Source organism: Tamandua tetradactyla, chromosome 13, assembly GCF_023851605.1.
Source record: "Tamandua tetradactyla isolate mTamTet1 chromosome 13, mTamTet1.pri, whole genome shotgun sequence".
NCBI classification, from domain to species: domain Eukaryota; kingdom Metazoa; phylum Chordata; class Mammalia; order Pilosa; family Myrmecophagidae; genus Tamandua; species Tamandua tetradactyla.
This window is the reverse complement of record NC_135339.1, coordinates 88,611,007-88,628,857: the sequence shown is the minus strand read 5'-3', so window position 1 is coordinate 88,628,857 and position 17,851 is coordinate 88,611,007. Positions and strand designations below refer to the sequence as shown.

The 17,851-nt window shown below is 43.0% G+C and overlaps 1 protein-coding gene across 1 annotated transcript in view; it reads left to right on the top strand.

Moving 5' to 3' along the window:
• Nucleotides 1–14,613, top strand: part of ADAM12 (ADAM metallopeptidase domain 12) — a 357,082-nt gene extending 342,469 nt beyond the window's left edge. Inside the window, exons 23-24 of the mRNA XM_077124465.1 lie at nucleotides 6,721–6,851; nucleotides 9,329–14,613. Of these exons, the coding sequence (XP_076980580.1) occupies nucleotides 6,721–6,851; nucleotides 9,329–9,389 (192 nt within the window). The 3' untranslated portion in view covers nucleotides 9,390–14,613. The remainder of the gene's footprint in view (nucleotides 1–6,720; nucleotides 6,852–9,328) is intronic.
• The last annotated feature ends 3,238 nt before the right edge of the window (nucleotides 14,614–17,851 follow it).

Below are 17,851 nucleotides of genomic sequence, written 5' to 3'. Positions count from 1 at the left end.
CAGCTGGGCAAGATGGCGTGTGCAGCTGGGGTGCTGCTCCCAGCACGTGGAATGGGGCAGCTGATCGCAGCACCTGGTGCCCACAGATACTGATGGGACAGCTATTCATGGCACCAGTGGGCACGGCTTTTTGTGGTGGGCGGCTAGGCATGCCTCTGAGTTCCCCATGGGAGCTGCTGGCTGTGAAGCCATGAGTGATGGTCTGCTCCCCTGGATCCACACTTCCCCACATATCACTGCCTGCCCTTGGCAGGGTCACAGCCAGACAGACTCACCCTGCTCTCCCCATCCCATTCTCCTGACTTTCTTTACCAGGACCTCCCCACAAAAGGCAGAAGGCCCTCTTCAATCACTCACCTTCTGGGACTGTGTTCCTGGTCATTTTTTGCTGTTCCTTCTCTTGTTACCCCATGAAGTAGTGGTGAAACCAGCCTACCCTACTCCACCGTCTTCTCAGAACCAAGTTTGGTGTTATTTTTATAGCAGCTTTCTAATATCTTAAATAAATATTTATCCAAAAACTATATAGCATTTTGCATTTTTTACTCTGCATAAAGGTCTCAAACTACACTTAACTTCAGTCTATTTGCTCTTATACCCAAGTGTGTTTTACTTTAATATTGTTTCTGGATGTTCTCTTTTGTTCTTATTTACATATGCTAGCTTCTCTTTCATTTCCTCAAATACAGTAAGAAAATTTGTTTCAATAATTCCAAAATATGAAGTGTTTGGGTATGTGCTGCTGAAGTTTCTATTGCTTCTGATTCATGGCTCCTTGCTTTTTGTTGTGCAGCTCATTTTTCCATAAAATCATCTATAGTCTTTGAGGTCTGGGAGAAAGGTGTGTTTCTCCAGAGAAACATGTGTCCTAGGGCAGTATCAGTTTGGGACCACTTTACATAGTTTAGGGCTTATTAACCATCCATGTGATGTGATTTTGGCTCCAAGTCCTCACAGTGATAATTATGGTTATGGGTTTATTTTCCTACCTTGATCTACTTAGCACCTGCAGTACCCCAGGAATAGGAAGTGGGATACATTTACTTCCAGAATGTTTTTATCCTTTGCAGAGAACAGCTCTACATGGAAGAGCCAGGAAGAGAATGGTCTCCTACTAAACTCATTTGAGCTGATCCAGTCTTTTAATTCCTGTCACCCTCACCCTAAAAGGGAATCAAAACTGAATCTCAGGTTTTCCCACTCTGGCAAAGGCCTTCAACTTCAGCATAATACTTACTTCTGGATTTCTGCTTTCACTTAGGTTTTAGCCTGATTATATCTTCCATTTTGTAGCTCTCTGATGCTTTTAAGAAAAACTTTTTTTCCATGTGGCTGGTATTGTTTTGTTTCCTTTGTAGGTGAACTTCATGCACATAAAATTAACCATTTTTAAAGTGTCCAATTCAGTAGCTTTTAGCACATTTGCAAAGTTGTGCATCTACCACCTCCATCTATTTCTGAAACATTTTCATCATGCCAGAAGGAAACCCTCATACCCACTAAGCATGGCTTCCCATCACCTCTCCCCCAGAGAAAACTTTTAAAACATATTTTATAGTTTAGTGGTTTTAGAAAGAAAAGGTCAAAATAACCCAGCCTGCCATGTGGCTGGAAATGGAAAAATCTCCTCCCAACTTCCATTAGTTCTATTATTATGGTTTATAACATTTACATTTGTTCTGTAAATTGTAATCCCCACCCCACACCCCTTTTTTCTGTTTTTGAGCTATAGGTCTACTTTAAATGGATTCAAGCTCACTGACAATCTTTTTGCCACATATTCATTCCTCTCCTGGTTGTGTAAAGTCCATTTTATGGAATTTCCTCCAAGCATGGATCTTGGGGAGTATAATTTCCCTGAATTTTTACATGTCAAAATATTTAGCTGTTGCTTTAATTCTTGAATGGCAGTTTGGGTATAAAATTAATGGATCATACTTCTTTCTCTGAGACTTTTTAAAATCTTGGATCCTCTATCTTCTCTGGAGAAATCAGAAGCTGGCCTAATTTTTTTCCCCTTGTAGGTGACTTGTTTTGGTCTGGATTCTCTATATGATTGTTTTTCTTGAAGTACAGTAGCTGTAACTGGAAATGTCTTAATATTGATGAGGCTGATTCATACCCCAAGGCAATCAGTGTATCTTTTCAATCTAGAGATTTGAATCTTCTTGCGTTTCAAGAAAGTTTAAAATAAATGTGGTTATTTTTTCTGTTCCATTTGTTCAGATCCCTGAAGTGATGTCAATTATGTAAATATCATATTGCCTTTGTTATCTTTATCAGTTGCCCTAGAACCCTTCTGAACTTTCCCCTCATTTTGTTTTTCTAATTACTCTCCAGCGGGAGCCCCACTGGTCCAAGTGCTGTCTCGGTCTTTGGGTTTTTTCCATTGTTTTATTTTTTTATTCCGCTTTTCTGTTGAGCTTTGCCAGCTTCTTTTCATTTCCTTACTTATACATTTTTGTTGAGCGAGTTCTTAGTTTGCCTTTTGTTTATTATGTTCCCTTCCTTTTTCTTTTGTTATTTTTGCTTGATGTGTCTAAATCCTTTGCAGGAAGGGATTTCTCCCTGGCGAACAGCTGCAGCATACCTGGGGGAAGGCTGAACCTGTGTTCAGGGTCAGGCCCACCGAAGGGGTTCAGCGCCCCCTGTTTGTCAATGACTGGCCCTGCCCCACTCCCCCTCCTCCAACCCTTACGCAGATGGCCAGGCTGCCCCTCTTCAGCCTTGACACCCCAAGTTGTCTGCCCACCCCAGCTCCTGTTCCAACCGAGGGGTGCCGGGGGGGCACTGGTGACCACTTTTCTCCTGGCTTTTCCTCAGCCTGGCACACTTGGCACCCCAGGCACATTTATTAGTTTGGATTGTATGTTTTCCCTGTTTTCCTCAAAGATGGAGTTTTGCTCTTGATTTTGCATTTTTAATGTTTTCAGCAGGTTCAGAAAGAAGGGGTCAGGGACATCTAACAACCAGGAGTAAAAGTTTTCTTTGAAAGGAACAGATTTGTGTAGCCCCTACTTTTTCTGAATCAAGATTCAAAAGGAACTGAGACATTTCCCTCGGAACCAGGTGTCGCTGGTGCTGTTTCTAAGCGTATATTCTCCACCAGCCCAGAGCCTTAATGGGCAGCTATGTTTGTGCCATGCCAGCCCCCCTGTGAGTTCCTCCTGGATTTCGGCGGTATCTCTGGTATTTTTCTCTGGTGACATCCAGTCTTCCTGCTGATGCTCTCCCTGGATAAGTAGGACTGTTTACTCTTGCTTATCATGAGGAAGTTGATAAGAATTTTTTATGATAAAGGTTAAGGCAAAGGGCTGTATTTGGATTTAAAAATTCTTTTCAAACCTCTAAAAAATTTGAGATATGTAACTGTTGCTAGAATATGAACAGGAAATGGAGAAATGGGCCAATCCTGAATATGTAAACATAACCAGAGGTTTCTCCAGTCTCTTTAGGTTGAGAGGGGAGAAGAATGGGGGCTAACTTCCCTGTTCTTTGTTTGCAATGAAAACTAGTCAAGCTTCATTGGAGCTTGGAGTGCCATCTCGACTCCTTTTGGATGGTTGTTGGAGAGCAGACTGGACTTCTCTAGGAAAGCCCAGTCTCAGGTTTGACAAAGGCAGTAGGAAAGGCTGTACTTAAAAGGCAGCACAGAGGGCGGGCCGCGGTGGCTCAGCGGGCAAAGTGCTTGCCTGCTATGCCGGAGGACCTCGGTTCGATTCCCGGCCCCAGCCCATGTAACAAAAACGGAGAAACAGAATACAATAAAAACAAGAAAATGTTTAAAAATGTTTCCCTTTCTTCCTTCTATCCTTCCTTCCTTCTCTCTGTCTTTCCTTTAAAAAAAAAAAAAAAAAAAAAAAAAAGGCAGCACAGAGCTTCCACTCCTTCCTCCAAGGTCTAAGCATGTAGCAGCTGGTGCTTGGGGCTTTATATTTTGTGGGTTCTACACCTCTGTGCATGATGTCAGATAAGTGAGGTCACAGCTTCTTTGACCAACGCCACTGCCTTTGTGGTATCTGTACATACAACCTCTTCTGTATTTCCTTCAAAATTGCATCTGACGGGCGGGCCATGGTGGCTCAGCAGGCAAGAATTCTTGTCTGCCATGCCAGAGGACCCGGGTTCGATTCCCGGTGCCAGCCCATGTAAAAAAAAAAAAAGAAAAAGAAAAAGAAACTGCATCTGAGCCTGGCAGGGTGAAGGAGACAGGTGCCTGTGCTGAGGCTAGCATCTGAAGTCAGAACTTCCCGTCGACATCTCAGCTGCTGGGGCTTTCATCATCCTGGTGACTATATAATTGACCCTCTAAACCAGGAACACTTTGAGGGGAGGGCAATTAATAATGAAGCAGGACCATAAGCATAAATTGGGAATGTCCCAAGGAAACCAGAATGAATGGCCAACCTAATTATCTGCCAAGTTTCTCCATAGTAAATCCAAATATATCGTGACATGTTGTAACACTTATCTCACTTTTTCTTCAGTGTTGTAATAAAAACCTGACATTATCTTTATTGACGAGACTAGGTACTTCTCATGCTTAGCAGCAAAACTGGTATCATGTAGTCACAAGTTATAGAATCCCCAAAGCCTTTCAGTTTTATGGATCTCTGCATTCATTTGTACATTGCACACTAATATCATGCTCTTATTTTCCTGCCACCTTATAGAAAATGAAGCTTGATTTATTGCCTTAGTTTATCACCCAAAGTTTGTAGGTTTAGTGATAGCACTTTTAGATGGTAAATTCACTCCATCAGTAATAGCAGTAGGAGAATAGCAGCACTAGCTAACACCCACTGCTTCTGGGCTCTGTGCAAGAAGCCTTAGGGGCAATATCTCACTTAATCCTCCCAGCAACTGCCACCCCCTCTCCACCACTGAGGAAACTGCAGCTTAGAGGTTAGAGCCTGTGCTCACAGAGCTAGTAAGTACAGAGCTAGGCTGAAAGTATAAACAAACCAGCCTGACTTGGGTACATGGGTGGTTCAGTGGTAGAATGCTCACCTTCCATGCAGGAGATCTGGGTTCGATTCCTGGCCCATGCACCCAAAAAAAAATAGTAGGTAAAACAGCCTGACTTCTATGTCTATGCTTGAAGGCACATTATATGGCTGTTATTCTTAGTTTAGGAACTTGTTCTGTTTTCTATTCTGAAGCTTATTAATATTTCTTTAATGAGAACTGATATAGAAACCTAATTTTTAAGCTTTCTCTTCCTACTTGCCCACTGTTCCAGTTTGGCATGTTTCCCTTACAAACTCTGGTGGTTGCTTCCTTTGCTCTAGAAAGATAAATTAAATGGTGACTATATTGTTGCATTTGTTCAACTGAGCTCCAAATGCTGAGGAAATTCAATTGTGGGATGAGTGCTTGGAGAAATTCAACTCAAGGGCCATAAAATCATTGTGTTCCTGGTTGGAGAGAATACTGGGTCTTATGAAAATAAATCATTTGTTCAGTAGGATACAGTTTCCCTTGAGGGTCCAGTCTTGCAGACTTTCTGTGCATTTGTGAATGCTTCTGGGTTCCCAGGAACAGAGAGGGAAGGGATCTCAACACCAGTATTCACCCTGGGCCCAAGAAGAGAGACATGTCCCACACTTCCTGACTTCCCAGGCCAGCTCCAGTAAACCCTCCTTTCATGGGAAACCTAGGGGACTGCGTGACAATAAGTGGCAGATGGTTTTACTCTTGTGTACTTTTTGTTCTTTTTCTCATATAAGACATTTTAAATGTGTGGCATGAGGGGATTCAAAATCGTAATTTTGATCAGTAATTGTTATTTCTATGCTGGAAGCTTATTTAATCCTCCTAACCACTCTATGACTCAGGTAATGTTTACCCCTTCTTGTAGAGGGAGAGACTGAGGTTTAAGAGAAGTCAAGTGATTTGCAAAAGTCACAAAGCATTGGTCTTTGGAAAAACCTGGAGTAGAATAAGCCCCAAGTTCATGTTTCTGTCTCTGCTCAATGGGATAGCTCCCCGGTAACCCCCTAGAGAGCTCTACTTACCCCTCCAACAACTGTGTCTTGTTTTCCCTTCTGGACACCATTTCTAAGTGAGTTTGTTTCTTTGAATTATTAGAAGATATTATGGTATAAGAGTTCTAATTCATTTCATTGAGCAATCTGAACCACCGGTCCATAAACTGACCCTACACCAGATGTACGAAGAATTCCCTTAGGGAGCCAGACATTCTGCTAATTGCAGAATTCTGCTAATTCCATGTGATTCCAGCAATTTGAAGAAATGAATGATGTTTGAAAGAGATTTTCACCAATTTCTCATTTTAGGCCATTAAAATGGAAAGGAGGCTTAAAGGCACAGGAAAACTTGCCTGCCTGGGGCGGGGGTGGGGGTGGGAGGCAGGGAGATGCCAAGTGAGTTGTGCTTGGAAGGCCTGTGAGCCGCTCAGGACCTGAAGGCTGCATTTCAGCTGCGTAACCGTTGCATGCCATGAATGCAGATTTTAAATGTTAGAAAGAATTGGGGCAAGATTAATGAGTCCCCCCCACCCCTACATACGCACACCCACTTTGTGGTGAGAGGATTTTACTCAGGAAGTTTACTCAGGAAATAAAATATGTGCTACACGGCAACTTACCATTCCCCAGACTGCTATTCAGGGGGCAGTAAAGAGCAGTTCCCAAGGTCAGGGCCTCGTTGGGGTTCTCAGAGATGGGTGACCATCCACCATCCTGTCGTTTACTGTAGGGAACCCGCAAGCCAAACCCTCCTCAGAAGCCTCTGCCCGCAGATCCTCTGAGCAAGACCACACGGTCCAGCAGCCATGCCAGGAGGAACCCGGGACAGCAGGATGCCGGGCTCCACCTGGCACCCCTCAGGTAGGTGTTTCTCCCCAGAACAGCTGTGGGGCAGCTGAACCAATCCACACTTTGCAGACCCTGCCAGGACATGGAGTGGTGGTCCTGGGCCTCACTTCCACAACGGGGAAGAGTAGACAATGGGTGCCTAGGCCCATCTAAAAAGCAGCAGTCACGGGCATTGCCAGGGAGCTTCGTGCTATGCCCCAATGGGCCTGAGGGAGCAGATCATAAAGGAAGGAGACCTGGGTTGGGTTCCTTGAAAGCTTGTTGATATGGGACTTTCCATGTCCCCCAAAGACCAGGGATTAAAGCTATCAAGTGGTGTGACTGCAGGAAGACTGGACACCCACCTCCAGGAACCTCACTCAGATCCTAGCGGACTCTGCCCTATTAAGGGGTCCCGGGATACAAGGTGCAGGTGGAAGGTCAGAACTGAAACAGGAGGCATATGAGGAACAAGGCCACAAGGCAGTAGGAGTCTCAGATAATGGGGCACTTCTCTATACAAGTGACAGAAAGAATCGCCTCCAAAGTGGTCCTCCTGCCATGGCCAGTCCCAAAGGACTAGGAAGGCATGGCCCTGTTTCCTGACTTATGCAGGGAGGTTAACCCAGGGGTGGGCTCGAGCTAGCTCCCACTGATGTACAAGAGCTATTAAATTTGCAGGGATTTTGTAAACCAGTTGTTAAACCCCACCATTATTAAAAGTTAAATTATATAAACATATACTTATATTAAAAACAAAGGTACTTGTCTTAGTTTGCCAGGCTGCAATGACAAATACCACACCATGGGTTGACTTAAACAACAGGAATTTATTTATTGGCTCATGGTTTTGAGGCTAGAAAAAGTCCAAAGTCAAGATACTGTCAAGGCTGTGCTTTCTGGTACTGGCGCTGGCAGTTCCTTGGAGTTCCCAGGTCTGCACCTCTGCCTCCTGGCACATGGCAATGGCTTCTCCTTTCTGGCTGCTGTGACTTCTGGGTTCTCTTTATGAGGCGTCCAGGCACCTGAAGTAAGGACCACCCTGCTACAATTGGCCACACCTACCTAAAAATAACATCTTCAAAAGGTGCCTAATTGCAAGGGGTTCATACCCACAGGACGTGGTTTAAGATTAAGAACAGGTGTTTGTAGGGTACATAATCCAACCTACCACAATAATAAATAGTCAAAACTCATTGCTTGGCTGCTAGGACATTTTATTCTCATCTATGGTTTTGTGCCTCCAGCTGGCTGTGGCACTTGTGCTCACAGACTGTGTAATGGTGGTGGCAGCGTGCCCTTCCCAGCTCCACCTTCTGTGGCCTCTGGGCCAGTGTGGGAGTAGTGACATGATGGAAATAAGCCGCCCCCACCACAGCAGGGTGACAACGCTCACCAGCACATAGATGGGTTCACCGCTCGGCCAAAGCCCTCTCTCGGCTCACGTGCTCCTTGGCAGGAAACTTGCTTTATGAGCTCCAAGGAAACAAAAGGCAATATGCTGGCAAGGCCTGGTGTCACTAATTCCACATCCCTGAAGAGGAAGGAAGGCACTCTTCAGTGATCTCATTACAACTCTTGAGAAGAATGTTTGGCCTATGCAAGAGATAGCTGCCTAGCAAACCCATCTCAGAGATAAAGCTGGTCAAATGATTAGAGCAATGGTTTAATTCCCAACTGCATAAATAGAGAAAAATTGCAACCATCTTAATTATTTCATTGTGGTTTTGTATATTGACCTTCAAGATATTTTTTTTTTTGTTCCATTTGAAGAAAAAAGAAACACTACTTTACATGGACAGGATGAGGGGAAAGACCCCTTTTTTAATGCCTACAAGCAATGGCCTGCCTGTGTCACCTCTGCCTGTGCAAGCTGGTTGGGGTCTTGCCCTGCACAGGGGGAGAACACTCCACACATTCATTTTTGAGGGTTCCTACTGCCCAGCTTTGCTCCCCATTCTCTGGAGCTGCTGTGCTATCCAGGCACATGGTGGCTGGTAAAAACCGAGATGTGCCATAAGTGTAAATACGCACTGGGTTGCAAACACTACCAAAACAAAAAATTAAACTATCTCAATAGTTATTTGATGAAATTTATTAGTAAATTTGTTTGCCCTGTTTCTTTACTTTTTTATGCGGCTGCTGGAAAATACTAAATTGCGGCTGTGGCTCACATTGTCTATTGGACGGCCCTGCTCTGGAGCAAGCATGTGGCCGGGAGGCCATGCTCCTGAAGGGCGCCTCTAGTGGCAGCTTGTGGTAAAGCACTGAAATCTTGCAGCCCTGAGCAATCCAGGTCCCTTCCAGGATTTGCACTGGCAAGGGACCTGGCTGCACCTCCTGGCAAAAGCCGAAGCTTCCCCAGCCTCCTGTGCCTAGCCGACCCAGGAAGCCCACCTGCTGAGCAGGAGAAGCTATCTCCAACCACAGGCTTCTAGGTTCATAGAAGTCTCTTTCCAGGCCTCTAACTCCAACTTTTTTCTCTGCTCTCTTGATTGTTCCTGATACAGACCAGCTCTTAAATATCCACATCCAGTGCCCAGACCTGCCCACACCACCTATATTAAGTGAGAAGCAAGCCAACACCTTTTTTCAACAGTGAAGACAGAAGTTTGCACTATCTTTCAACTCTAGTTGAAGTTTTTTTTGTACCAACTTTTAGAATTTTTAATGTTTAAAAACACCATTATTTTAAACTTTGAGCTACTGCCGTCGGTGCTGTGCTGTGCTATGGTGCTCTGTATACTTGCTCAGGTACTTGTAACTTATTAATTTATGCAGAATGTTTATTACAGTGCAGTGCGCTGTGGTAGGCATTTTTACCATCACTGAGTTTTCCATGGAAGGAAGGCTTGTTGTGCTTTGAATATTTTAGTGAACTTGAAATACCCTATGTTATGGGATCCTGAACAGGATGCTTAGTTTCTGATTGAGTCTTTCTTGGAGGCTGATGCCAGCAGTTTACATTACCCGTGGCTGTGGTTATTGTACCAGACCCAGCTCCAGAGACCCCAGGTGGAAACTTGAGTGATTCTGGGGACTCCTGACCCTGACCCTGGGCTGGGGGCTCAAGGGCTGGACTGTATTTTGGCTTTCAGGGAGGCCCTGGAGCCCCCTTCCTGTCGAGGGGTGGGCCCACAAGGGGCTGCAGCTTGAAGCTCCAGGGCAGCAGGGAAGGGTCTGATTTCTGGCCAGAAAGCTTTGGAGAGAAACTGGGCTACAGTCAGGAACTTTAAGGTGTGGCCATACCAGGACAAAACTGGATCACAGAGGCCAGGCAGAAGCTTGAGCTCAAGCTGACCAGCCACGAGCACATTTGGAGAGCCAGCAAAGAAGAGATTTGTGGCATTGCTCAAGGTTTTACTTTATAGAAACACCAAGAACTTCTTTTTCTGGCTGCCCTTTAGAGGGTTGGCATCGGCACATTATTTAGATTGGGAAAGGTGGTGTTTCTACAAGGAAGGACTGCCCAGGCACTGCAGACCTCTCCCTGTCCTGTTTGGAGCTAAGCAAATTACCACATTGTCTTCTCAACTGTAACACAACGCTCCTGTGTTCAGACAGATAGATGAGCCTTTCCATGGGACCATAACCATTTTCAGATGTGAACCAGTAACCAGATCTAGTCAGTCACTTCAGTAGATAAAAATCTCCTCTTACTCTAAGGTTCAACTTATGTAAAATTAGGTAGAATCCCTATATGCTTGCAAAAACTACTACCCAATGGAATGCTGTGCTCATTGGTACAGACTGTCTGCTATCCTTATTGGTATATATTAGACAGAGAACCATCAGTTACTACTAAAATCTCTCTGGGGCATCTTATTTTCCCAGCTTGGCTACAGGAATATTTTAAAAAAGGGTTTTCACACAGAGCCTGAATCTATTTTTTTTAAACACTTGCAACCTACCAGTTGAGCATCACAGAATGTGATAAGGAAATCAGTTTCTTAATCCTAAATATTCATGAAATGCAGGCTTGTGCAGCAGCCCCTTCAACCTTTTACTCTTCAAATGTCTGACTAGGGAACCATTTGCACAAGGAGATCTTTCAGAAGCCTGTATCAAAATGACAAGGAAAATATAAAAATACTTCAGATAAGGTAAAATGCCATTTTGCCTTTCCCTGTGTTCTAGCGGGGTCATGTGTGACTAGTTCTCACATTAGAAAGCAACTGAAAATAGTTCCATAATTCACTTGGACTGTTTTATGATAGAGACTTCTGTTGGGGTCATTTCAATGGTTTTTCTATGCCTTGGAGCAGAAAGAAAAAAATGCACTGAGAATCTTGGTTTTCCTTCCAGAAAACAAAACAGTATTTAACTTCCCCCACATCCCCCATTGTATCCAGGCAACATGGTATCCACAGTCATGGATAAACTAAATAAACCGGCATCACACACAGAAGGGAACCCGATTCTAATACGTTCCAACTCTTACAGCCTGCATCTGTTTATTATACAATTGTTAAGTCTTAAAAAATGTAAAGCCATTTTAGAAATAATTCTTGCTGATGAAAGACATATAGAATTACTGTAACCAATATTACATTTTGTGATCATATGAAGGCCAAAGCAAACACTATGGAAAAATGTTCTGGAATTCTGATGGACATTGTCTTTTTAGAGGCTCAAATCCTCAGATCTGGCATTTTAGCCCCGCCTCCTAGAGCATGTAAAAGGATGTGAGCTGACCTTTTTCTGTCCTTTTTTTTAGCTATTATTCTTGTGCTTCTATTTCAAAACACTCAGAATAGATACGCTGTGATCTTAAACCTGACCATCAAGGGCCATGACCAAGGACACGTTCTTATCTACACGGTCTGATATACTTATATTGGGCCATGAAGCTTCTTTCTGGATAAGAACATAACTGAGCTCTCATGTTCCCTGACAGGACAGAGATAATATTTTTTAAGGAATGATACTTCCAAGATGCAATATTTATCAAATGAAGCATATTTCATAGTAACTTTCATTTTAATACAACTTAGGAGAGGGACCAATAACCAGGTCTTTTGGGGGTGAGGGGTTGCTCTCCCCCTTTTTATATCCTTACATAGATGGAAGCTTTAAAAATCACCAGAATTGATAGTTATTATTTCCATGGCAAGCTGACTATTTGATATCTATTTTTTAACTGTATAGGCATTACTACCAGAGTTGACTTGAGATGTAGAAGACCACACTGCATAAGCCATTGTGCCTAGACCCAAAGCTGGCCCTGAGTAAGTTACTTTTCTCCCTATTTCAGATCCCAGTTTGTCGGTCCAGTGGCCCCCTTCAGCAGCACAGTCCTAGGCCTTCCTTTAAAAGTCTCTCTCCTAACAGTTATGTCCCCACAATGGGAATCAGATGAGTAGCAACCAAGAAAAACAATACATAACAGTTTCCATTGTCAAAATACGTATGGAGAGGCTACCCTCCCCAGTGTGAATTTTTTCAGCTTCCCCATGAGGGGTGACATCACAGAAACCACAAAAGCAACAAATTAATCTCCATGAGAAGAAACACCCCTGGCTAGTCTCTGGGGGGACATTTTTATGCCTTCTTAACTTTACTAGGAATTCTCAGGCTGAAACTGTAGGCCATTGTTCTCTGGCAAATCTATATAACACATCAGAAAGAAAAACTGCTAAAAACCCTGATCTGTGTCAGGATATTCTTAGGAGCCTGTAATCCCCATTGGTGCTAAAAAGAGCCTGGTGCTGGGCCGGCAAGAACACCTGAGCGTTTTCCTGCCACCTCTCAAAGGATGTTTACCAAGCACTCTGAGCCACTGTGACCCTGCTGCCAGCCCAGAGAGGAATACGTCTGCGCAGCTGGGCCGGATCTTTCTAGTGCGACCTGCCCCCTCGCCGGCTTTCCTCAGGAGCCTTATTTCATCTGGGGACTTTTGCTGTGGCCGGCTCCCTTGGGCACTCTGGGAGCAGGAAGCCCAGGACAGCTTCCTTCTGCCCGTCATCTCCCAGCAGGTCCTGCCTCACTGTGCCAGGATGGCCCCAGCCACACATTAACGTCACACCAACCCTCCCAGAGGCCTGCTGCCACCCACGCCTACCCCAGAGCTGGGGATCCCCGGTGGATGGGGGAAAGGGCATTCCCCCCTTCTCCCCGCCACCGCGGCCACCCCATGCCGGAAGCCAGTGTGAGGCTGCCAGTCACTCCCAAGGACTCAGTGGTAGGCCATGGACACAGCTGCACCCAGGAAGCCAGAGGCTACTGGAGCCCAGACCCCAAGTCCTTAACCCAGGTCAAACCCAGTGCTGATGCTTCTCCATCCTCTGACAATCAAACCTCTGCTCTCGGACTTCTCCAGCTCAGCCTGAGAAGTGACCACTGCCTCGCATGGCAACCCCTGCAAGGGCCCCTGTCCAAAGCCCAAAGCCCTGCTCCTCTCTACAACATAGACCTCCTGCCCAGTGACTGCTTCTAATTAAAAGGGAGCTGGCCGCAGAAATTCTCATGAATTGTTCCACAAGTCCCATCAACATCTATTTCTTTTGTTTGTTCTATAATGAACATTTATTTCTCTGAAAATCTGAGGGGGAAGAAAATAAAGGTTAACTTAAAATAGTTGAAAGAAAAAGGGCAAAAAATAGGACCAAATGGACAGCCTCTTTTGCTTTTTTTTTAACAGTTTTAGTCGCATACCATACAATCCATCCAAGTGTACAATCAATGGCTCTCAGTATAATCACCACAATCAATTTAAGAACATTAACATCTATTCCCTTTAAATCTATTTGAAAACCCTATCACTAGTGATACAGGTAATGCTCAAAGAAAGATTTGTAAGCCCATTACTGAAAATCATTTTTGGGCAGTGAGGATGCTTCCAGAAGCCACCTATTTATATATGAAGGTGCTGTTTTCCCGTCCCTTGGTAAAGAAAATCCCCCCTTTACTTCTGGGACAACAATGGCACCTTATTGTCTAGTCATTTAAGACTTGTTTCATATCAGAGAAACTAGGAAAAGAAACGCTGCATATAAAATAGTTGCAATATTCAATAATGGAGAGTGGTAGCCAAATTTTTGACACAGAACGTAATTTTCAATTGAAGGTGATTTGACTCTTCCAGGTGGAATACCCTATAACCCCCCTGATTTGCCACATCATTTTCAAAAATCAAGCTCTTTGTCCCTGGTGATTCTCCTTCTGTAAAATTTTTTTAGTCCTCAATTTAGCAGTTTAAATATAGACAAAGGAACAAATGTCTTGTGATCATTTTAGGTACAAACAGATACATGTATGTTCACAGCCTAGAAACAGGTACTTTGCACAGGGCAGGGAGTGGGGGGAATCAAATTAGAAAGACAAAGAAATCCTCTGAGTCCATGGCTGCACAAGTAGTGGCGCCCATTGTTCTCCGGTACCTTTTATTAGGTCAGAGTGGGAGGTTGGAGGGAAGGTCTGCTTTTCGAATGTGTGTGTGGCAACCATTAAGTATAACTCTTTCAAACTCGGCTTCAGGCTATTCAGCACAGTACAGATTAAACTTTCAGCAACATAAACCTGCACATTAATTTTATAGAGCTTCGTCCATTTATAAAGCTTTGGTTTGCTAATTTTTTCCACATACCTTTTTATGTTACAGTCTCTGACTTTTGTACACCTTTCTTATATTGGGGTTCTACAGGTAAACACAACCTGGAAAAGTCATTGTTGAGAATATTATATCCAATAAATGTTATACAGGTAAATATAAGGACTTCTTTTATTATTGAGAATGTTACTTGTGTAAAAAGTTATCTATAGTCTCCTTCATTTATGCATACATAAAGAAGATTTGGAAGAATTGTGTAAGAAACTAGAATGGTTAGCTGTGTGTGTGGGGAGGTGTTATGTGCTGCCCACCCCCCCCACACAAGAACGAAACAGGTGAGGGGCCCAGAGGGAAAGAGATGTCTTTTCACATGAGAGTGAAAATACAAGTTTTCTAAACAAATGTGAATGTATAGCATATCCAAAAAATTAAATAATAAATTCATCTTACTTCCATAAGAGAGGAATTCAAAAACAAAGTAAGGAAGGGTAGAGACACTAATATCAGACAATCTGAACTTAAAGGAAACAACTAATCCTCAATGAAAAGCTAAGGGTAATGAATGTCTTTTTATAAATAGGAAAAAAACAGCATCTGACATCATCAAGAAAAAATTGCAAGAAAAATAGATATGAAAAATGGTAACAAGGGGTTATGACAGAGCAAGTAGACAAAAAAAAGTACACAGAAGACTTCATTACATAGTTAAGAAGTTAGAGCAAATTGGTTTGTATGAAATGCGGGCTACTCCAAATACACAGAATACATCTTGTTTTTCAGTACCTTAAAGGGAAAAAAACATATGTAATTTTGTATATTAAGCCACAAAAAAAAATCAGATTCCAAATGGTATAAACTCTCGGATTACAATGTACTGAAACTAGAAAAACAACCCTATGCCCTAGAAATGCAATGAGGTGCAGATTATCTAGAAAATGGTTAATAAAAACATTTCTTATCACTCCTTTCAACACGGTTTCCTACATTCGAATCATAAGAATCTACCTGGGACACCTGGTTAAAGGAGCTTGTTTGGGCCCCTCTCCTGGAGATTCCAATTCAGGGGGTTGAGACAGGGCCTCAAAATTTGTATTTAACAAGTACCTCCAACGAATCTTTTCTTCAGGGAAGTTTAGGAAACTTCCTATGGGAATACATCTAAAGCAGAGCAGAGGGGAAAGTTCATACCCCTAAATACATGTATTAACAAACAAACAAAAATGAAAATACATGAATTTAACATCCAACATAAACAGTTTTAAATGCAATGACAAATAAACATAAGAAAAATAGAAGGAATGCTCTGATTTTGTTTCTATAAAAGAAACAAATAGAAATTAGGAAAAAATTAGAATAAAACTATGAGCTGCTTCTTTCGGAAAATTAAAACACAAGATAAACCACCATCAATCTAGTTAAGGGAAAAGATGATGAAAAGCAATACACATAGCACATGAGTATTAGGAATCCAGCATAAACCAAAGATTATCTTGGGAGTCTAAGGATGGTTCAATATTAAGAAATCTAATAATCCAAGTCATTGCATTGATAGATTAAAGGAAAACGCCATTTTAGTTATAAAGGATGCTAAAAAGCCATTTGATAAAACTCAATATCCATTCTTGAATTTTAAAAAATTGGCATAACATGAAAATAGAAGCTATAGGATTTAAGAGATACTGATTTCATCTGTGGAAAATTGTTGTTTTAGGCTGTTAGACTGTAATAACAAACCACCATGAAATTTCAGTGATGGACGGCATAAAAGGTTTGTGTCTCACTCATATCATGCCCACCTGAGTCGGCTTTAGTCTGCTCCTTGGGACCTGTGCTGTGCAGCAGCCTCCATTTAGATCACAGCTGGTCTTATGGCAGAGGGGCGAGAGACATAGAGATTCTTAAAACTTGTAGGTTATACAGATATAACTAATAATTTAAAAAAAACATAGGACTGCACAACACAGTGAGCCCTATTGTTAATGGACAATTGATAACAGTACAATTATAAAAATGTTCTTTCATGAATTATAACAAACGTACCACACGAATGCAATAAGGTGGTATGTGGGAACTCTATTTTAAGCATGATTGTTCTGTAAGCTTACAAATTCTATATTTAAAGAAAAAAAAAAACTGAGTAGGGGCAGGCCTCATCGCACTTGTTCTATTGGCCAAAGCCAGCGCCATCACATAACCTCAGCTTCAACACGGGGTGGGGTGGGGGTACTGTCCCAGGGAGGGGAGCTACATGCCATGTGCCAAGCTTGGCATCCATGGGAAGGGATGTGCACCTGCTGCCCACAGTGGAGGCCAATAAATACAGCCCACAACAGAAATTAAGGTAAATGTCAACATGAAAAGGAGGGCTTTGGAAAGTTGTGAACATGCTCTAATTTTATTTAGAGAAATTTTTTTAAAATTTAATCTAGCAGGGCGGGCCGCGGTGGCTCAGCGGGCAAAGTGCTTGCCTGCTATGCCGGAGGACCTCGGTTCGATTCCCGGCCCCAGCCCATGTAACAAAAACGGAGAAACAGAATACAATAAAAACAAGAAAATGTTTAAAGATGTTTCCCTTTCTTCCTTCCTTCCTTCTATCCTTCCTTCCTTCTAAAAAAAAAAAAAAAAAAAAAATTTAATCTAGCAAATTTAAGGTAACACACACGAAAACTAAAACCCTCACAAACTATCTAAAGACAGAAGTACACGTGGCCCACAGATCCAGCTCCTAAAGTGGATATTCTATTAACTACCTGAAATAAAGCTGACAATTATCAACACCAATAAAATTGATTCATGTGCTTTTTCCCTATACCCCCCCCCCCCAAAGCTCCGCCAGCCAAAATCACCCTTTAGTTGGCCTTTCTCGCTCCTCAACAGACCTCTGTAGCTGGTCTCCTCATGGGGCCAGAGCTCACCAGCTTGTTTCTGGAGATGCACGATGCCTGTGGTCTGCTAGGTAATTTCGGTGCCGAGCTGCGTTTTTGCTGAGTAAGAAACCCCACATTTGTGTCTTAAAGCTCCCAGCCATCAGACCTGGTTGCAGTTAATTCCTACTTGTCTACAGAGTACATGATCAGCATCAAAAACCTTTCTTTTCTAAAGACTACATTTAATAAACGATTCTTTGGCAAAGCCATCAACATGCCAGCAGGCCGGGTCTCTCCTTGTCAGGGTATAAGTCTGTGCAAACACATTCTCAGACAGGTCTGCTCTAAAAAGTCTGACCCTCAACCAGACACCTCTAATAGAACAGAATCAGAGCCCTGAAATATGTATTTTGTGCTTTGATGTGAGGCCAGCAGCTGAGGAGAAAAACCTTCGCGTGGCCTCCTGGGCTTTGAGGAGCAGCGCTGCTCCTGGAGGGAACACCAGGCTGAGGACACAGCATGGAAGGCCTGACGGAAGGAGGGGAGGGCATAATTGAAAACATATGAGAGAAGAATTTCAACAACGGTCCTGGAGTGGCTCAGAGGACAGCTTGGGG